Source organism: Rousettus aegyptiacus, unplaced genomic scaffold (genome assembly GCF_014176215.1).
Source record: "Rousettus aegyptiacus isolate mRouAeg1 unplaced genomic scaffold, mRouAeg1.p scaffold_m13_p_13, whole genome shotgun sequence".
NCBI lineage: Eukaryota > Metazoa > Chordata > Mammalia > Chiroptera > Pteropodidae > Rousettus > Rousettus aegyptiacus.
The window spans coordinates 24702629-24724379 of NW_023416288.1; the positions used below are offsets into that span (position 1 = coordinate 24702629).

Genomic DNA, 21751 nt, shown 5'->3' on the forward strand with positions numbered 1-21751 from the left:
TATATTTAAAATGAATAATCAATGAAATGGAAGAAAATTAAATATTTTACTAGCCCAAGGTCCCAAACTTTCTTCATTGGCCCTACACATTCTCTAAACATTAGGAGGGAAGCTAAAAAAATCCCCTGAGGAAAATTGCTCAGTTCAATCATTTATCAATCTGTTTTATACTCATTAATTTTTATACAAACAGCATCTGGTAGATATCAAAAAAAGAGAATAAGAAGGGGCAAGTTGTTTAAAATAACAACAGGAAACAACTAATTTTTCTAACCCAGAAAGACTTTTTTCAATATAATTTAATGAACTCGTTAAGTGTAAAATCATTATAAATACTAGTGGTGGAATACTGGCAGTAAAAATACTACAGGGAGATTTAAGCAGATGCTGTGTTGCTGAGCTGTTAGATTTCTTGCTTTTATAAAAATATGAAGCCTCCCTGGAAAATCATATGTGCAATCATTGTCTCAAATTCTGGACAAAAAAAAAAAGAAAAGAAAAAATTGGAAGAAAAATTAGAATAACGTATTATGTCTCAATAAGAGTTTATTGAGTACTGGGTTCGTTCTCAATAAAGTTCAAAGACTCTGCTTATTTTATTGTTTGATTGAGGAAATTAACATGTACTAGATCTAAAACAGAGATGGGAACAGATTGTGAGCTGCAAACTCCAGAAAGCATGGTCAGAATAATAGCACTATTATTTGGAAAGCATCTCATGATATAATTTATATATATTTTAGACAAAAGGTAATAGCATATAGGTTAGATTAATCTCCAAAAGATCTCTTAATGCAAGGATTATGTTCGTCTTGTTATTATAAGTCACAATTGACAACATGGAAATAATTTTTTCAATCATTCTCTTGACAGTTGATAAGATGCTTATGATTTACTCATCTGGGACCTTGTAAGTAAAGTCTAGAGTTGAATGGTACGAATAATTCTTAAATTATCCTTTAGAGATATCTATTGAGGCAAAGAGTAAAATTCTAGTCCTATTTTCTCCTCACATTTATTTTGGCAAATAAAATTTATATCTTATTAAGGCTGTTCTAAGTTCCTTGAGGGCAAGAACTGCCTTTATAACTGTATAACCCTCCCAGCTCTAACTCATTGATTATTAATACTTAGATAATTAATACAATTAACTGTAAGCTACGTGGTACCAGAAAACTATTCCCTTTGTTTTCCTGTTTTTTAAAAGATAGTACTGCTTTTAAGACTTTCCTGCATTTTAGATGATAGCATTGGTGAAGATACGGACAAAGTCATACTATCGATTTAGTTTTAAAACCAAGTATACTTATATAGGAGCAGTTAATATTCAGATAAGGATAATTCATATATTCTTCCAGTCTTCTTTCTACAGAAGGGTAGTTACAACTGACATCTTGGAAAGTAGTAACTGAGTCTTAAGCTTATTCATATTTACAGCAATACTTTCCCACGTATTTGGTAGATTGAATATACTCTGGGAGAAAGTACATAGCACAGTAAGGAGGAACTAGCTGGTGTCTAACATTCTTCATTCTGTGAATAAAAATGCATGTTCTCAGGAGCTGTAGTTGGACACCCCCATCCGTAGACTTCTCCTTCCCATGTCAGGTCACCTCCCTACTTAGTGTCTAGCAACCACAAAACCCACTTTTCTCACTCTCTAATGGATAACACTGCTGTCACTTTGCTTGGCTGTCGCTCCCAGTCCTGGTGCTGCCTCTTCTCAACACTGGATTAAGGGTAATTATGCTCCATAAACTCCAAAGGACTACACAAATGCAGAGCTTTATTTTTTAGATCACCCAATATAGTTATCTTATTCTTCCCAAAAACTTAATATCAAAAATTTGTTCACATTGCTAATGCTTCCCAAGTTTTATACAACTTAAATTTACAGGAAGTAAGATCAGGAGTGATTTTTGAACATATCATAATCTAAGCATTGGAATGATCATAAACTTCAGCATATATATTAAAAGGCTAAGAAAGAAATTAAATTTGAATTTGCAAATTTAGAATTCTGTCAACACCACTCCTTACAGTTTCTCTGTGGAAATGCATGCTTCATAGCATAATCTTAGGTTTACTAGATTTACATGGGATCGTATTTTAATATTCTAACTAAAATATCATTATGTATTTAAATCAAGTATGATCATTTGAAAGTGATGCTACAGAGGGTGGAAGACACTTTATTTTCTGGGGATGATTTTGATTAGATAAATCATTCCCCATTTATTTTTGTAGAATAGCATAAAATGAACAAAGAAATAACACAAATGGAAATGGAAACTGTTTTGAAAATCCCCCTCATGACTATTTTGGTATAGGAGTATATAGTAATTTTTAAAGAGTCTAAAGATTTATAGCAAAATAATGTAAATAAGAATAAAAATCAGATTGCTTTTTAGCGTCAGGGAACAAACATAGGTGTTTTGATTTCCTTAAATGTGTGGGTTTATAACACACACACATCACTCACTAAACTATTTTTAGTTCTCTTATTTACTTCATTGTTAGTTGTAACTCTGTACTTCGTACAAGTGGAAGTTTGAGTTCCCTGAGATATTAATTTAGACAATAGACACAGTAAACACTTTAACACTAAAAGACAATAAAAAATGATTTGTCAGAAAAGCATGCTTCTCTTTATGTACTGTCCAAGCAGTTTAGCTTGCTTGTTATTCCTTCTTTATTTTCCAGGATCCTTTTGCAAGTTCTTAGAAAATGGAATAATGTCTTAAATATTTTGAAATGTCTCATTCATGTAGCTTGGTATCTGGCACATTGGAGATGTTCATCAGAATTTGTTTTCTGACTGAAATAACATGAGACCCATATAGAAAGAGGAGGCCCATTTTATGGGTTTACCATTCAAAGATTTTAAGTTGAAGGGATCCAAAATATTTGCTACTTTCTCTAGATTAGTTCTGGGGCTACATTACATATAGAGTGAAGAGGAAGTACCAGAGGTACTTCCAGCAAATATAAATCTTTTCTTCTCTCTATTGCATTGTAATTATTTTCTTAATTTTGCTTTAAAGCAATAATACTTAGTGTAAACCCCAAATCCAAGGAATTACAGTGATATGTAGTACATACTGCAAGGTTCTGATGCTTTTAAGAGCACTACAGTTGCTATAACTATTTATAGCTACCATTTATTGATAGCTTACTATATACCAGGAACTATTCAAGGCACAATTTGTTTGTTGTCATTTATTTAATTAATCTTTTGTTTGGATTTCTAGTATTCAGATACCCATTTTATTCCTCACCAATTCACCCAGTGGGGAAGGTTGAAATATTCTGAGCAAAGCTAAAGAATATAGTAACAGAATAGTTAACCACATGCTGCAATAAAAATACAGTATTCCAAATAATCTTCCACTTTGTTACACCAAAGTTCAACATGTGACCTTACTGATAAGGGGCCGCTTTTATATAATGGGTCCAAACTAATGCCGCTTGATATTCATTTCTGAATGAGGTAATTTTTCCTTTAGTTTTGCAGCTGAAGTGAGGAAACAGTGATGGATCTGTAAAATAGGATAATGTAATTCTAAGACAGATGGATTTATAGAAGAATGGATCTTTGCCCGCACAAAATCGATATCTGAATAAACTAACATGCATATTAAACTGGACTGACAGGTTTCTATTCTCTCTACTTGTATCGCTCTTCACATTTATTGTAATGTTAGTGATAATCTATAACCAAAAAAATCTAACATTACAATTATATTTTCTTTCTACAATTTTAAGTCAGTCTCTTCTTATCTCTTATGTTAAGAATTAGCCAAACTCATATTGACAGGTTGATTCTTCCAGAGCCAGTAATTCACAATTCCTTAGTGTTTATTTTAGAATTAATATTTGTTTAATACCATGAAGAAATGTGTTCACATGTTGGAAAGAACTCTCTAAAATTGAAGCCATCTGGATTGTGCTCCTTAGTCCTGTTTTTTTTTTTTTTTCCAGAACCAAGGATCACACTGTGAAGGAATTGGGTTATATTGACTGTACTTAGGCAAATTAGAATTGGTATTATGTTTGCAAGGGTACCAATACATCCCAAATTTACAGTTACATTGTTTTGGGTGTGTGTGTGTAATCTGTGTGTTGTATCTATTTACACACACATAGACACACACATACATACACATATATATTTACAAAAAGGATTTTAAAGTGATTGTCAGGAAAGCACAGTGTGTTCATGTAAACACAGTATATTCTTCATGGAAACCAGTAGGAAATCATCAGTTCAAGATAGTCCCTAGCATTCTACTAATCAGGCAAAAGATACTAACATACTATTAATAAGAAACTATATTAGTATCTGTATGCAAAAAAAAAAAAAAAAAGCCATACAAATATACTGGTAAATGTAGTCCTATACCATGCATAACTGAGAAATTAAACGTCAATGCTCTATTTCAGTAAATGCTGGCAACTGAAAAAAAAAATAATAAATTTTAATGAAGTCTGGTAAGTGCATTTGGATAAGACAAATATGTTGATTAAAATCTGTTTTGAAGCAAGTGTCAAGTGCAGCAATTGCATATCAGTTGCTCTGATCTTCACTGCCATGGAGCTCCTTTGTTGGTGATGGTATAACTTTGTTGTACTCTTTAAGGGCAAGGACAAGTAGCTCACTGGTAGATTGAATTTTCTGTTCACTTATTTTTTTTTTCTAGTTGCAATTTTAAAATATGATACAAGTGCTTAACACAGAAATCTCATAATCTAAGAAACAATTTGTTATGGATTTTATTTGCTGCAGGGAACGGATGGTAAGAGTAAGCATGACGACCATCCACTGCTTACCATTGACTGGGATTCTTTCATGGATCTTAAAAGGATGGGCTAATTTAGTTCTTACAACAGCCCCATGAAATGGATACATTTATCATTCCCTGTCTTGGCTTATGTTCTTCCAAAAGCCAACTCTGTGACAAAGACCTGGGGCAGGCTGTTATTTGGAGGATAATCCTGGAAGCACCAAGTAGGAGTAAAATGAGGCAATAGTTTGTTACTAAGTTATTTACTGCTGTAGGCAACTGAGACTTTGCCCCAGAGGGACCCTCTGAGAAACTGTATAAAGTACACTTCAGAAATGACCCACAGAAGGCCAAAGTGGCTGCAGGATTTAGCTGGTAACTCCCATCCCTCAATGGTTGAGGGTTGCTCCTTGGGTTTGAAACCTCCAGCCTGCTTTTGTGTGGCTACAGTACAGCTCAGTGGCCAGATAATGCCATCAGAGAGCAAAAGGCTTTGACCTTTAAGAAATTATCTGCAGATGACCTCTGTGGTAGACTGAGATGGGCAGGGGACCAGTAGCATTCTACACCTTCACTTTACAGTTGAAGAAAGTGAGCCATGAAGAGGTTATGCAACTTCCCCTGGTAGGAATGGAAGTGGATGATCTGATTCACACCTGGGCAGCCTTCATTCTCGAGCATACAGTCTTAAACATACAGCTGGGAATCCCTTCTGCTGTGAAGTTATTTTATAACTTCCAAAATGTTGCCACACATTTTTTGACAATTATACCTGTTTTATGTGTTCATATCATAAGTAATAGCTTTAGTAGCATTATGTCTGTGCCCAGTGTCTGGCCCTACCCTTGGTTTTGAATCTTTTATTGTGAACGCTCAATCTTTTAGCAAACACCATGGAGGCATTAGATGCAGGGTAATTGGGATAGATGTTCTCTTAGAAAGAAAATGCATTCTTTTAATGTGAGTGTAAAAGGTATGCAAATGTTTTTTGAGCACCTCAGAGTATACAAAAGCCATTTTGAATCTGCTCAATTAAATTTTGGTGTTTGGCAGTTTTCAGAATCATGTAGATAAAATGGAAGTTTTCACAACTCTCCTGACATAAAACTTGTCCTAATCTGTTTAAAAGTTATATGTAAATCATTTATTTTCCTCTCCCTACAAGGATAACAGGAGATTAGATTAAATAAGTATGTATAAGTGTATGCATATGTGTATATAATGATGAAGAACAATGAAAAAATATTCCAGGGGGTTAGCTCACGTTCTCATCATAGGCATGCTCTCTGTAGCTCTTCGTCTTTTTGGCCTCAAACTAAGAGACTAGAAAAGAAGAAATTGGAAAAGAAAAGCAATTTCATTCTCTTCATTCTTCCCCCAATCCAACCTGAAGTAGTTTTTCCTCTGGTAATCTTAAAAGTTGGTGAAAATAAGTAATGAGTTACTGATGGAAGAAGCCCAGAGGTGTGATGGTGGAGAGCCAGCTTCGAGAGGAGCAGGGTGGTCCTCTGTGGACTTGATACTCTCTAACTATCTCAAAGGTTTTGAGAATCCTTACAGGCTATTTTCATATATTTGGGATTAAAAATAAATGAAATATGTCTTACCGCTTCTCCTACCCATCCATGAATGCAGTAATTGGTAGGTCGTGTTAAACTTTTCACTAAATTTGGAAGGAAGTTCAGAATCTTTTCTCTGCAGACTGCTCCAGCAGCCACTGCCCACCTGGGATTTAGCGAGGGCAGGGGAAACTTAGTGTTCCTGCACTGAGAGTCTGTTTGCTGAGGGGCTACAGCTAACTTGTTAACCTGTTAACCATTATATCCCAGCCCATTCTAAGGCTGATAAATTATAGATGGTCTAACAGGGATCTCCACCCCTGGGCCATGGACCAGTACCAGTCCATGGCCTGCTAGGAACCGGGCCACACAGCAGGAGGTGAGTGGCAGGGCAGCAAGTGAAGCTTCATCTGTATTTGCAACTGCTCCCTAGCACTAACATCACCGCCTCAGCTCCACCTCAGATCATCAGGTATTAGATTCTCAAAAAAGCACTGGTCCCTGGTGCTAAAAAAGTTGGGGACCACTGCTCTATAATAAATCTTACATAACTGATATATCCTGCCTCACCAAACATGGTCATATGGACAATGCTAAATGGGGAGATATGATTGAAACACATGGAAAGATCAGAAAATTAGTTTTATAAACAAGGACTAACGGCATCATATACACAATTGTGGAGAAACTTTAAAGAAGGGAAGAGATTCCTATATCTTTTTCTTCCTTCTCAGCATCATCAGCTACTCCCTTGCTGCTTGCACAGATTATTCTCTAGGCTTTGCTTAAAGAAGGATATATAGGTCTGTCTTCAATTTGTAGTTTTAAATCCAGAATATAAGGTTTTGACAGGAGTACACTATCAAGACATATAGTTTGGTTAATGACATCATTATTAGATCAAAACATAAATAAGTAATAAGCGTAAGTTGATGGGGTTGTATGTGACAAGAACTCGAATGGTAAAATCATCATATAAAGAAACAGAACAGTGATAAGCAGAGGCATCTCCAGGGGAAGAGAATGACCTTTTGACCAAAGCAGGATTTAACCCTGGATGCAAGGTCAAACTTTTGTTGAGTTTTCACTGTATGCCAGGTATAGTAACAATCATTTCACATACATTATTTTACTTACTTAATCATCACAATAATTGTGGATGACAATTATGCCATTTAACATGCAGGAACAAGGTCACTGAGTCAGTAGTGGGTCCATCCAGTTCAGATGGCCTGAGCCTATCAAACGAAGGGGTTGTGAGAAAGACGGGGAGGGGGTGTTCATTGTGAAGCATAGAAGTTAGACAAATGGTGAAAATATCCATTCCAGCACTAATCAGGTAGAAGTTTCCAACTGGTTTTAAGGTCTTGCTTTAAGGTTTTAACAATCCCCATACAGGACAGATGGCCTATAACCTTTACCTGAGATATGCTCCAGGGCAGCTTCCAGATCACTAAATCATGATAATTTGTCCGGGGGAGAAGTCCCCTGAGAAGCGATGTGAACATCAGAAATGCTTGGCAGGCCCGTCCATATAGTCGAGGTAAATCAACCCGGTTTGCAAAACCGATACCACTGAACACTTGAATTTATCACTGAACCAGGCTCAGAGGATTATTTAAAAACACAATGCCAGGGCTTTCATGAGAATCTCAGGCTCAGATCCAGACTTTTGTATTCTTTACTATAGCTCCCCAGATGGTTCTGACATGGAGCCAGTGAAAAACAACAGTTATAGTTTAATAAGGTGCCATTCTGGCGTATATATTTTGATAGCTTACGAGTTAGCTATCCATGTTATATAATTTGTAAGTTAGCTTTCCATATTATAACTTAGGAGTTAACTTTCTTGTGAGTTGGACCCTCTAAATCTCATCTCCAATATGTTGATTATGGGAACACTGAAAATCAGGCCTGCATCAGGGTGAGTTTCCCAAGGCCACTACATTTCCTGAGTCCTCTAGAGCTAACCTGTCAACTACAGCATCCAGCATCCACGAGACTCTCATGGCTACTAAGTTCTGATTTAAATTAATTAAATTTAAATAAAATTTCAAATTCAGTTGTTTGGTTACATTAGCCACATTTCAGTTGCTCAAATAGTTACGGGTAGTTAGTGACCACCATATTAGACAGCACAGATATAGAATTACCTCAATTACTGAAAATTCTATTGGAAATTCAATACCAAACCTCTCTTGGAGACACCCAATTCACTTTACCCTTTTATCCAAACATGTATTTTACATGCTTTTCCTTAGTCTAAACTACTTTTATCCACTATTTGATATATTAAATTACCCTTTACTTGATATATCAATAAAGTGATAAAGGTGTTTTAGAGGCAGGGAAGCACACCACTGAGAGAGCAGGAGAGCAAATATTGAAATCTCAAATCCAAATTAGGTGGAGCTGGCTAAACAAGGTCATGGCTTTCCTCAGAATTGCCTATTCTTTTATTTCTCTGTGTATCTTCCCCATTAGTAAATATTTTTCTTACCAAAGGTATAAAACGCCTCGAGACAAATAAATACACCATAACAAGGCAATTAATTCTTTTTCATTTCATTTCTATTCACCATATGCTTACAGTCTACTGACTTTTTTTTTCCAGTCAGGGAAAGGAAGTAAGACACAAGAATTACTGAGTAATTAAAATATTAGCTCTTAGAACCTGACAGCTTACTTTGTTTTTAGTGAAAATAGAAACAGCCATCACACTAAACTGATCAAGGTAAGAAGAATGCAAATTTCTTTATTAAGGTAAGAAGAATTTCTATAGAGAGCATTGCTGTAGGAGTTGGAAGGCTTTTATATTGTTGCTTTAATATTTATAGGATGTGGGCAGAGGTCCCAATAACTTCTCTCAGACTCATTTTCCTAGTCTATCAAGCTGAAATGAGAGTTGATAAGTTCATTAAGAACCTCTATGTTAAATGCTTTTAGGAGATGATGTCAATTTAGAACATACTTATCCAAAGTGACCTGGAGTTTTGGGTTAGGTACTGTCTTCCTCCAAGCCATGGACTAGCCACTTTTCTTATTATACACTTCACATACTTACTGTGAAGTTTCCTAACATTTCGATTTTTGTAGAATGATAAAAGGAGGGAAAACACATCTTGAATGAGCAAGATTATAAATGTTAAAATTTCATATCAAAATAAGTAGGGCTGGCTTAAATGTTCAAAATAAAGACAGATGCAAAAGTACAAGTTAAGGATTATGAGGATATAGCAAGGGTTTTTTTTTTCCTTTTTCAAATATATTTGACATTCAATATGATATGGGTTTTAGGTGTACAGTATAGTGATATGACAAAATGATACCCCTGATAAGTCCAGCACCCATCTGGCACCATACACAGTTATTACAGTATTATTGACTCTATTCCCTATGCTAAACTTTACATCCTCATAACTATTTCATAACTACCAATTTGCACTTCTTAATTCCTTCATCTTTTACACCCATTCCCGCAACCTTCCTCCCATCTGGCAACTATTAAACTGTTCTCTGTATCTATGAGTCTGTTTCTGTTGTTTGTTCATTTAGTTTACTCTTTAGAGTGTACACATAAGGGAAATCCTATGGTATTTACTTTCTCTGACTTATTTTTCTTAGCATAATAACCTTTAGTTGTTGCAAATAGTAAGATTTCATTTTTTTTTTATGGCTGAGTAATATTCTGTTGTATATATGCAACCAATTATTTTAAAAGTTACTGAAGGAACATTAAAGAGACCTTTGCCACAATCAACACTTAGCAGCTCTGTGAAATAATCACTTCACCTCTTTGAGCATTAGTGACCTTTTCCATTAAATGATGGTAACAGTATCTAGTTCATGGGAGCTTTTATAAGGATGAAATGGTATGTCTAAATCTCCTCATTCAATGTGTAACCCATAGTAGATATTCAGTCAGTGCTGATTATAATTAGCTGAACCAACCAAAGAATAATTGCTCAGTTTTGCTTCTGTTACTCTCTGTCAACCTAAAGAGAAGTTATGAGATTAAGCCCTGGGGCAGGAAAGCGCAGGGCTCCCACAGGAGATACCAAAAACATCAGCCTGATTCCAGAAGGGTGCTTGATAGAGGGAATGCTGAGAAATAACGCAGGGTGGGTGACAGCCAGCCTCTAGAGGCACTTCGGAACCCAGACAGAGGAGTTTTGGCTCTGTCGGTAAGCATCCAATTCAGAATCATCTGGAATGCGGATTCCTGGGCCTCACCCCAGTTCTATTACTTAGTAGCTGGGAGTTGGGAATCTGTATTGTATCAGGTCACCCAGATATTGCTTGAACACACAGAATTTTAAGAACAATTGCTACAGATATAAGATATAAATCTTTATCTAGGGTCATTTTCTTGGAATCTAGGAGTAAAGTGAAGTAAGAGGCTTTCCAGCCAGTGTACAGAATCACTTTCTGGATGAAAAGATGAGGCGAGACTGAAGCAGGAGGGAGCTGACTAGCGCAGGTATAACCCATGGCCGATGAGGGAGTTCACTGGCGTTGAGCATAAGGAACAGACAGGAAGCGGCGACTCTAAACGTTATCATAAAGAAGTAGAATTTAATGACCAAGTAGGTAGGAGATTCAAAGTGAAGGACAGAGAGAGAAAGAGAGAGAAGAGGGGGGGGGGGGGGGGGGGGGGGGTGGGGAGAAAGAAAAAGAAAGAAAAAAAAGAAAAAAGAAAGAAGAAGAACCAGAAAGAAAAGGGAGGAATTACAGGCCGTCCTAAGGCGGAACGCTTCCTGCCTCCTCCTTCGCTCTGCCTTCTTCTTCTTCCTTCTTCTTCCTTCCGTCCTCCTTCACCGTGAAGGAAAGAAAGAAGAGAAAAAAAAGCTTTTGGTTGCAAGTGTTTTCATTTTTGTCTTGGTCCTACGTTTAGCAAAAAAGAAATCTAAATTATAATCATTGAGTATGTATAATAATGAAAGCATTTTGTTGATCATTGTATAAACAAAATGATAGGCATGGTCCTAAGGGAACCAAGTTTTTTAATGTTTTTCTAAGCTGGAGGCTGTGCCTATAGTCATGTAAGGATTAGAATTTATATACATTTTTATTATTGTCTGATATTCATATGACATATTGTGAGAAGTATTGAGTATAAAACACATTATGCAAGAAATTTTATTGTGTATTAAATATTTGTTGAATATAAAATAACACCTTTTCATGTTTTAAACTTGAATTTATATCTGTTATAAAAGTCACAATGTTTAGCATAAATTTATATTTTGTTCCTGTTCTTAACAAATTCTATGATATTTATGTCAATTAATTTAAACTGCTTCATGGACATATTTTTTACGACCTTAGTGTACAGAAATTCAAAGCAGATTCTAGTTTAGTTTTTACTCACTGATTAACTTGAACTTTTGGATTGCATCATATATGCAAGAATAAATACATTTATTTGTTCATTAACAACTATTTTGAGCATCTACTACATCTAAGATACTGCTCTATGTACTGAGGATACAACAGGAAACAGAACATGATATGGTCATCAACAAATTGCACTTTATCTAGCCTATAATATGTCAATAATGATAATTGTACACTATCCCTCAAATAGTAATTTTCATCTAAATCTGTAATAATAAATCATTTAAACTTATGGATCGTTTCTTCTAGAAGCAGAGGTCACAGAAGAAATTCTGTTGCAAAACTGAACTTATAAATCATATTAATTCCTGCTAGTTTTCAATAATATGGACACTTAAGATTTCAAGTTTGGGATTTTACTTACTTGGAAGTTCCTATCATGAGCAAACTCAGTGTTTGTATACTTAATGCCATGAACTGACTTGACCATTAGGAAAGGACTATGTAGTTGTATGATTGCTGAGAAATGTTAGAGTCTGGTCATTTTAATTGCAAATATTTTATAATCTATGTCCTTAGAAATGTAAGATGTTTTTTTTTTTTAATTCTGCATTCTTTAATAAGAGGTCTTTATCTTTTATCTGTTCACTTTTTTTTCAGGTTTTAGGGAAAAAGCCAGAGCTTAGGGATGGAGATGATGATGAAGACATCACAGCAGACATGACTAACAGGAAAATAGCCAAACTCTACATGGTGAGTTTGCATGTTAGAGAGTTGTGTCATTTTTACTGGTCTGAGGGAGTGGGGGGGATTCTCATTGTTATAGTTGATGATGTTTTCTTTGTTGCCCTCTAAGACTAATTTGTAGGTAGAATCCATCCTTTGCTCTGGTATATTTATTAAAATTCCTCTTTTTATTACTTTTTGTTATTTTTATTTAAAAAAAACAGTGAATTTATTGCTGTGAGAAATAAAATTATATATTGTTGCCATACTAGTTTGCAACAACGTTTTGATATATTACATTCAGCAAAAGGTTTCCTTCATAAATTAAAAATACCTTGCACATTTTTTCTTATAACATTTTGATAAGGTATAAAATCTTCACCTCATTTTATTACTATATTATTAAAATTATTAGGGCAACATTGGTTAATAAAATCAAATAAGTTTCATGTGTACAGTTCAATAATATATCATATGTATATTGCATTGTGTGTTTGCCACCCATAGTTAAATCTCCTTCCATCACTAAATATTAGACCAGCTTTACCCCTATTTACCTTCCCCTTCCCCCTGTCTTATTTTAAATATCCCGTTTAGCCATAATGAAAGCTTTCTTAGTTACAAGAGGACAAAGCTATCAAATCAAACTGCTGGAAGAAAACAGGGTAAAAACAGCCCTATCCTAGGCATTGGCGGACCTACGTCTGTCTGTGACAGCTTTGTGGTGAATGACTGGCTGGGTGATCTTGGAGAAGACATGCTCATTCTGGGTGTGCATGTTTCTTTTATCTGGGAGGGCGGGGGGGGCGGTGTGGTGGGGGAGAGACAGGACAGGAAGAAGAAAGACATAGATGGACGACGAGGGATAGAGAGAAAGCGACAAGAGAAAGAAAGAAAAGAAAGACGAAGAGTAGGAGTAGCGAAGATCAGAGAAATCTCCCGAAAGAGAAGAGAATAACCACTAGAAGACTCTGGAGGGAGGAGGGAGAGAGAGGTAGGTAGGTCACATTAAAAGATTACTCAGGTTCATTCCAACTTTATAATTTTATGATTTTATTGCTAGTGAGAGTAGCAAAAATCACAGCATAGACCAGTTGAGAAGACTGTTCAAATGAGATCCTTCAAGTGTAAGTCTCTAAGCATGCAATTTGGAGCAGACTGTAATCTCCCTTGAGAATTGAGTACTTTTTCTCATGTGTTACAGAAAGGACTTTTATTTGCTGTTCTTTAAGTGGCCTTCTAGCTCAGAACCTCTGGTTTTAAATGGAGATCAAGTTGCTAACCTATGTAGCATAACTTCCTTTTCGTAAAGTAGAAGTAGATTCTTTCTTAGGGGGCAAAAGAAAATGTAGTTACCTCTCCTACTAAATACACTGATCATTTTAATATAAGCCATACAGAAATTGTTGTCTAAAGACTTTGTGGCTGCTTACTTTTTTCACTACTGTTTCTAAAACTCATTTTAAACAGCTTATAAACATCTTTTATGTCATATCATCAAATAAAACTATGCTCCCTGTTGGACAGCTTGATGGACTTCAGAAATAGTTTACAATGTGAACATGGTACTCCTGAATCATCACTCCCTCTAGTGGATCTATCGTGTATTACTTCTATCTGAAGTATTAAGTGTTTGGAAATACTTTAATTTGGGATTGCTGAACAAAGCTGGGAAGCCAAGTTACCAAAGGGCAGTTTTGAAAAATACAAAATTTAAGTCCCGCCATGGTACTGCAGAACTTCACCACTGATCTAGGGAGGGCCCTGGGACCTGCACGTTTAACAAGTGTCCATGTTGTGGCTGTAAACTAGCCTTTGAAAACCAGTTGATTTTAACCTGAGCATTAATATCACTTTCAATTTTGTAAGTCTGCCTCTAAACATTTTAAGAAAATGTTTTATAGTCATTTCCAAAGTCTATGTAAATAACAATTCATTTGTGACAGGAAATTTACTTTGATAATTTATACAAAGTATACTTAAATTATAGGACCTATATTGAAAAAAAGAAATCTATAAGCATGAACTATAATGTAGTAATGACTTCCTCAGCACAGTGCTTAGCATATGACCAGCACTCAGTAAGTGTTGATTGAATGAATGTTTTAGCTTCAGCTTTTTGTGTGTGCACAGTGACTGTAAGGTTATTATCTATTTGAAAATATTGCTGTAAAAATTAAGAAATAACATGTAAAATTCATAACATGGTATCTAGTATATACATGAATCTCAACAAACCTTACCCATTATTATCACTATTATTTTCTGATGTTTAAGCACAGCATCAAAACTGAACTTTTTATTAGTGGTTATTTTATTCCCCAAAAAAGCCTTTCAAAAAGCCTTTTAGGGATAATTGGGCTCATGGATTTTGTTTTCTTTGAAACAGTGTTGTTGGAATATAATTTCCATAGCACAAAATTCATCATTTAAAATGTACAATTACATGGTTTTTATTATATTTACAGAGTTGCACAACCATCACCATAATCTAATTTTAGAACATTTTTATCATCGCCAAAGAAGCTTATATTTTTTTATTAGGTTTCAGATGCCAGCGGATCCATGAGGGTGACGGTGGTGGCAGAGGAAAACCCCTTCTCCGTGGCAATGCTGCTTTCTAATGAATGCTTTATTTTGGACCATGGTGCTGCAAAACAGATTTTTGTATGGAAAGGTAAAAGATGCCCTTGACAATGTTGCTGTATTTCAGATTTATAGATATTTCTTCACAGGGAAAAAAAATATATATGTAGTTTCTGATATTTTTTAAAAAGCCTAACTTTTTTGAGACTTGATCTATAAATATGTCAAAAAATGCAGACATCAGAACTACTTTTTCCTACTAGCATCATTTGTTGGGAATGGCGAGGTAAGAAAAAGCATTTGGACAGTATAAAAGGAATATTTTTTATATGTAGTGCTCATTACTATATTATTAAATATATTTGATATACTAAGATTGTTTGCCATTTTCTCAGTTATATTTAAATTGTAATTATGTTTACTTTTGTAAACAAGCATTTCTTAGTCATATCTTCCCTCACTAAAATTTTACCTTTCTTTAATTTATTTTGGATTTTAGGTAAAGATGCTAATCCCCAAGAGAGAAAGGCCGCAATGAAGACAGCTGAACAATTCCTAGAGCAAATGAATTATTCCACCAATACCCAAGTATGTATGGAAATGAACTGGCTCTAAAAAAAAAAAAATAATTAAAACTGTGGGAGTTTATGACATCTCCACAAAACTCATGAAAGAATTTGGTTCAAAGTAATGTATGCATGTGAAGTCACTCTTTACTTGAGTGTGTATATCATTGTGTAACATGTCCCTAGAGGATGGCATTTTGTAGAAACTGGAGGAAAGACCTTTTGTGGGGCTGTATGATGAGGATAAGAGTCTGTTCACTTCCTCCACAACCTTCAAGTCAAGATAATCAACCACAGTTGGATTACTGAGAGCACTTATCAGTTATTCCCTAGAGCAAGCTGTGCAGATGTGGATTAATACCCAGATAATATTTGGCTTCATGGAGATCAGTTTAGACCCTGGCTTGGTACTTGTCCTTTCTGAATCTCTCAGCCTCATCTTTTGTTTTCATTTTTATGTTTTAGCACAAGCAACCCCGTGAGATCATTTCTTCTGGGTCACAGTCCTCTTGTGAACCTAATGTAGAAAAACAGTCAAACTTATTTAACTACAATCGTAACATATAACAGAACTTCATTCTTACATCAAACATCTAAATTCAGTGGTACTTACTTTAGTTGTGAAAAAGAGCAGAGCTGGATTATTTTAGCTTTATATTTGATAACCTTTACTTTTGCAATCACTTAAGGATCCCAACTTCTAAGTTTATATCTGCCATCAAAGAAACCAGGACAGTCTTTTTATTTCTTCACTTTTTTTCTTCACTACTAGATTAATGTTTTTCCTCAGTCTCTTATTTTCCTATTATTATTGTTTTTTAAAATTTTAGATTCAAGTTCTTCCAGAAGGAGGGGAAACACCAATCTTTAAACAGTTCTTTAAGGACTGGAGAGATAAAGATCAGAGTGACGGCTTCGGGAAAGTATATGTCACAGAGAAAGTGGCTCGAATAAAACAAATTCCATTTGATGCCTCAAAATTACATAGTTCTTCGCAAATGGCAGCCCAGCACAATATGGTGGATGATGGTTCTGGCAAAGTGGAGGTATTTCTCTTTTTTCTTCATTTGTCTTTATTAAGGCCATATATGCCAGTATATGTAGAAATATAACTTCAGAAAACTAAATGCATTACATAATATGGCTTTTAAATATTAATAAAGATGTTCTAGGACTGTATATTAAATCGGGTAATTGGATGAGATGTCTGACATTCAGTTCTATTTTACAAAGGTATGTTGAGATTCCAAAAAGTTAGGTGTTTGCGCAAGATCTAACATTACCATCTTAGAGACCCGACCTGGAACGCACCATCTTGTTTCCTGGTCCAGAACTGCTCCTGCTTTCAGAACCGGAATTGTCCAGTGAGGGTGCATTGCTCTGAATGTACCAATGACCATCAGTTTGTCCTTCCCTTTTACCTTCAGGGCATTCACAAAAGCATATTGAGCATGTGTTCTGTGCTTCAATCACATAATTTTAGAGCATTCAAACTGAGTTTATTATTATTTTTTGTTGTTTTGACAAAAAATGCTTAAAACCCCCTAGTTATTCTCCCTAACTTAAATCTCTTCACTTTAATCCACTCTTGGATCATCTAACTTCATGACAATTCGATGATGTGACTTCCCATTTAAAATATTTTAATGGCTCTCCGCAGTCTTCTCAAGAAAGTCCATCATCCGCAGGGCCTGCAAGGCCTCCCATGATCTGATCCTTGCTGTCTTCTCCACCTGCCCCTTCCACTTCCCTGAGGGCTCTTCCCCTCTGCCATCTGGCTAAGCTTCCAGCTCCTCCTTTATAATTCAGTTAAGTCACAGGTTGTGTCTCTTCCGAGAAGCCTTTCCCCCGCACTGAAAAAGGACTGCCTTTGTGCTCAAACCATAGGAATATTTTTCACACAACTTATATCAGGAACCACAGAATTGTTCATTTGCTTACAAATTTCCCCCTCCTAGACCTCTTGTCTATTCCTTGAGGGAACAAATTCAATATGTTATCTCTATATTCCCAGATCTTACCACAAGTATATAGTAAAGAAATTTAAGACGTAGTTTTTTCCTCTTTGCAAAGACGTGAAGCGTGAATCTAAGCTGTACAGGGGTTGTGGGAACCGCAAAGGGAGAAATGCGCCTCATGGCTGTTGTCGGAGAGGTGTCAGCTTCCGGGTCAGGGTCATTTCCTAGAGCTCAGCACAGCTAGGGCACCCTGTGGGAGATTTGGCTCCTCAGCACCAGCTATGTCCCAGCTGTAATCTCCATGTCAGGCCACAGCATCTCTGAGATGTTCTCTGGTGCCACCCCAGAGAGGCTGACATCCAGGGGCTCTCTCGAGGCTCTTGGGTTTAGCCAGGCCTTGCTGCCATCTCTCCTCTGCTCACCAGGATAGTGTGGGAAGGCTTCTCCCTGAAAGCACTACACCTCTCCTCTCCACTTGCTCATCTCCAAATTTCAAAGCAAAGGCTCTATCCTGCCCTTCTCCAGGTTGCAGGCAGGGGGCGCCTGTGTATGGACACACTGCCTGGCAGTCTTTCACTCATACGTTACTTTCCCGTCTCATCTCCGACTCGTGTCATCACTCCAACTTAGAAATATCTTTATGATAAGGAAGAGGAAGTAAGAAAAAAAATGGTTCTTATGCCTACATGGCGCTTTTTAAAAATAGAAGTTATACAATTGACATCTTTACTTTTTGGTCACAATCTGTCACTCTTGCCTGGGAAAACAATAGTCTCATGCCTGAAAGCACAGGAGAAAAGAAATTAAAAAAAAATTATCTCCCAACTAATAAAAGATTTTATAAAAGTTAAAAGATCTATTTCTAAGCTAACCGTTTTAGTTTGTTATGCCACTAAAGTGCCATGTTATTTTCACTAATCAATCAAACATTACATTTTTCTTAATCAACAGGCTCAAAACTGAGCTGTGCTATGGAAGAGATACAAAAGAAATGTAAGCACTTAAAAAGTAAACAAATTGCCAAGTGGATCAAATTTCTTCCCATTGCTTAATTTGTAAACTAGTTAGAAAAATAATTTAGAAGTTAATGATAGATCTAAACCAATATTTTTTAAACTTCTGAGAATTATTATTAGATCAAGAAAGTTTTAATTTTGGTACACATATTCCATTCTTTTCAGATCTGGCGTGTAGAAAATAATGGTAGGGTTGAAATCAACCAAAACTCCTATGGTGAATTCTATGGTGGCGACTGCTACATTATACTCTACACTTATCCCAAAGGACAGATTATCTACACATGGTAAGTTTCCTCTTTCATAAGATTTCAAGTTTCATAGGAGCCAGATTTTGCTCCAAAGTTAAATTCCAGGCAATATGGGATAGAATTTTCCTGCAGTTGCCCTAATGAGATTTGTGTAACATGCATGTAATATTTTCTTTCTATACAATTTTGACTATATTTTGTAGCTACTGTCTATAAGCAGGAGAGGTTAGATAAACATTATCTGGCTCCCCAGCGTCAGCATCCTAAACTTTCTACTGCAGGAAGAAAGTTTTGATTTAAAAGGGTAGTGTTCTCCTAATGGATATGTGGCTGAATGTCTATCCCATCACCTATATGAGCTTCACTCCACTGGCCAGCGTTAGGTATCATGTCTTGTTATTATGAAAATTCAGATGTCTATCCTGATTAAAGCTGCAAAGGTGCAATGACGCAAACCCTCTCAGAGCGCACTTCCCGGCATGGCTTAGAACAACATCCTTATTTGCTTGCCTGCCTAGCTCACACCTCTGTTCCCACACAGATGTCCTTTCTTCTAGGCGCCCTTCACTATTAGCCTTGGGAGTGAGCTTGGGCGTCCATCTATAATTCTCCAAAGATCACTCATCTTGGTCTTATCTTAAAATCATTTGTATTTCATCAAAATGCCTGTTAATCATCTACCTCTCTTTAACATGTAAGGTTTTAAGGTCACAGGTGTTTTTTGTTTTTTGTTTGTTTGTTATTCATTACTATATTATTAGTATTTAGTATCATGCTTGGCACATAGAAAGTGCTCAATAAATACTTTCAAATGATTTAAAAAATATCTTCTACATTTAAAATTTATAACCTGATTTAGTCTGTTTTAGTTATATCCACATAATTATTTATGTGTCAATTGCTAATTCCTTAAAACATTCTCTTCGATTGCTTGTTTAATCTTTCTTGTTATATCTAAATGCCACAATTAGTTATACTTTTTATGCACAAAAAAGAATTAAGAGGAAGACCAAGACACAGAAGGCAAAGGAAAAGCTGACTAGGAACAATTAATTTGTCCCTATGAATGCCATACTTTGTATACACACTTTTCTGAATTAATATTTAAAAAAAAAGAAATAGCAAAATAAGGACATACCTTTAGGGTAAAGCCATAGTTGGGCCTTAGAGTTAGAGACCTGCAGATCAGGGAGTGAAACATTGCTTCACCAGTTATAACAGTTATGCCTTTGGATGCAGTTTCTTAATCTGTCTGATTATTCCTCCTCCTCCTCCTCTTCCTCCTCCTCCTCCTCTTCCTCCTCCTCCTCCTATTCTTCCTTCTCCTCCTCCTCCTCCTCCGCCGTCTTCTTCTCTCTCTCTCTCTCTCTCTCTCTCTCTCTCTCTCTCACACACACACACACACACACACACACACACACACACACACTCTTACTCTCACTCTCTCTTTTTGCTTTTGGAAATAACCTGATAGTGAGCAAGAGAGATAATATATGGAAACCCAGCACTTTGTTGGCACAAATATGCTGCTCGGGGCTGGGGCGGGGGGGGGGGGGAATAAAAAAGGTTCTTATGAAGGTGGCATCTTAAACACAGAGCTAAATAGCTAAATACGCTCATCTTTGATAGGAGATGATATGACCATGGGGCAGAAATGTCCCTGGGTGTGGTGATTCTCATTAATGCCGTGGCGTACATTAGAATCTCAGCAGTCCCACCAGGCTGAGTCAGATCTCTTTGGTAGGGGGCCAGGCATTTGGATTAGTGAAAATTGCCCAGGTTATTACGTGCAGCTAGTGTTTAGAAACATTGCCTAAGGCAGTGCCTGTCAATCATTAAAGTGCATATGAAACAGCTGGGGATCTTGTTAAAATGCAGGTTCTGCTTCAGTGGGTCAGAGGTGGGGACTGAGATTCCACATTTCTAACTAGTTCCTAGGTCACACTTTGGGTAGCAAGAGCCTAAGGGATAGAGATAATCATCTCATCTTCTGAACGTGCTTGGGATCAAGGCACTAGTCAGTGTAAGGAATAAGTAGTAAGGTCACACTGTGGGGACAGATATGACTCTGTCATCTTTTGGGATACTCACCAAAGGCAAATGTCACTGTATAAGCAGAGACCTGACTCCACACCCACTGAAGGCTGTGTGACCACATTGGCAAAGGTAGATTTTACTCTGTCTTTATACCTTCCACCTACACCTCTCAGCTTGAAGATCTTTTCTGGGAAGTCTTCTTTTCCCCAGTCTTCTCAGCAATATTCTGTTTTACCTGATTTCACGTAATAGAGAATTCCATGTTACATGATATGTTACAGAACCCCTATTCCTTTGGAATAGTCCAGCATGGTATGTGGACTGAAGGCACTTGGTTGGACAGTCCCCACTGAACAGCGAGTGCCTTGACAATGACTCTGACTAAGTAAACTTAACCTTTAACTCAAATTCATTATGTAAAACCACTTAAGATGTGGCTACACTGGCATTTTTTCTCCATTTTTGCAATGAATTTCATGGGGACAGAGAATAAGAATGCATCAAATTGAAGTCCCTGCTGTATGAAATAAAATATTTAATTGTATATGTCTCTTAGAGCAGTGGTCCCCAACCATTTTGGCACCTGGGACCGGTGCTCCTATGAAAATCTAATGCCTAATGATCTCAGTTGGAGCTGAGGTAGTGATGCTAGCGCTGGAGAGTAGCTGCAAATACAGATGAAGCTTTGCTTGCTTGCCTGCCACTTACCTCCTGCTGTATGTCCCATTTCCTAACAGGTGAGAAGATTGGTGGACTGGTACTGGTCCGCAGCCTGGAGGGGTCCCCTGCACTAATCTACTAGTAATGATGTATGGCTGAAACAAAGTTAGGGAGCAAAAGATTGGACCAGAGAAATTGGAAGGAGCAAAATTGTGAATGGCCTCATAATCATGCTGGGGAGGATGAACTTTATTTTCAGGAAACTGGGAGC

General features: G+C 36.5%; 1 protein-coding gene across 1 annotated transcript in view; it reads left to right on the top strand.

Moving 5' to 3' along the window:
• SCIN (scinderin) overlaps window positions 1-21751 on the top strand; it is a 64241-nt gene that overhangs the window by 25963 nt on the left and 16527 nt on the right. Inside the window, exons 5-9 of the mRNA XM_016160750.2 lie at window positions 12341-12433; window positions 14951-15083; window positions 15492-15580; window positions 16389-16604; window positions 18698-18819. Of these exons, the coding sequence (XP_016016236.2) occupies window positions 12341-12433; window positions 14951-15083; window positions 15492-15580; window positions 16389-16604; window positions 18698-18819 (653 nt within the window). The remainder of the gene's footprint in view (window positions 1-12340; window positions 12434-14950; window positions 15084-15491; window positions 15581-16388; window positions 16605-18697; window positions 18820-21751) is intronic.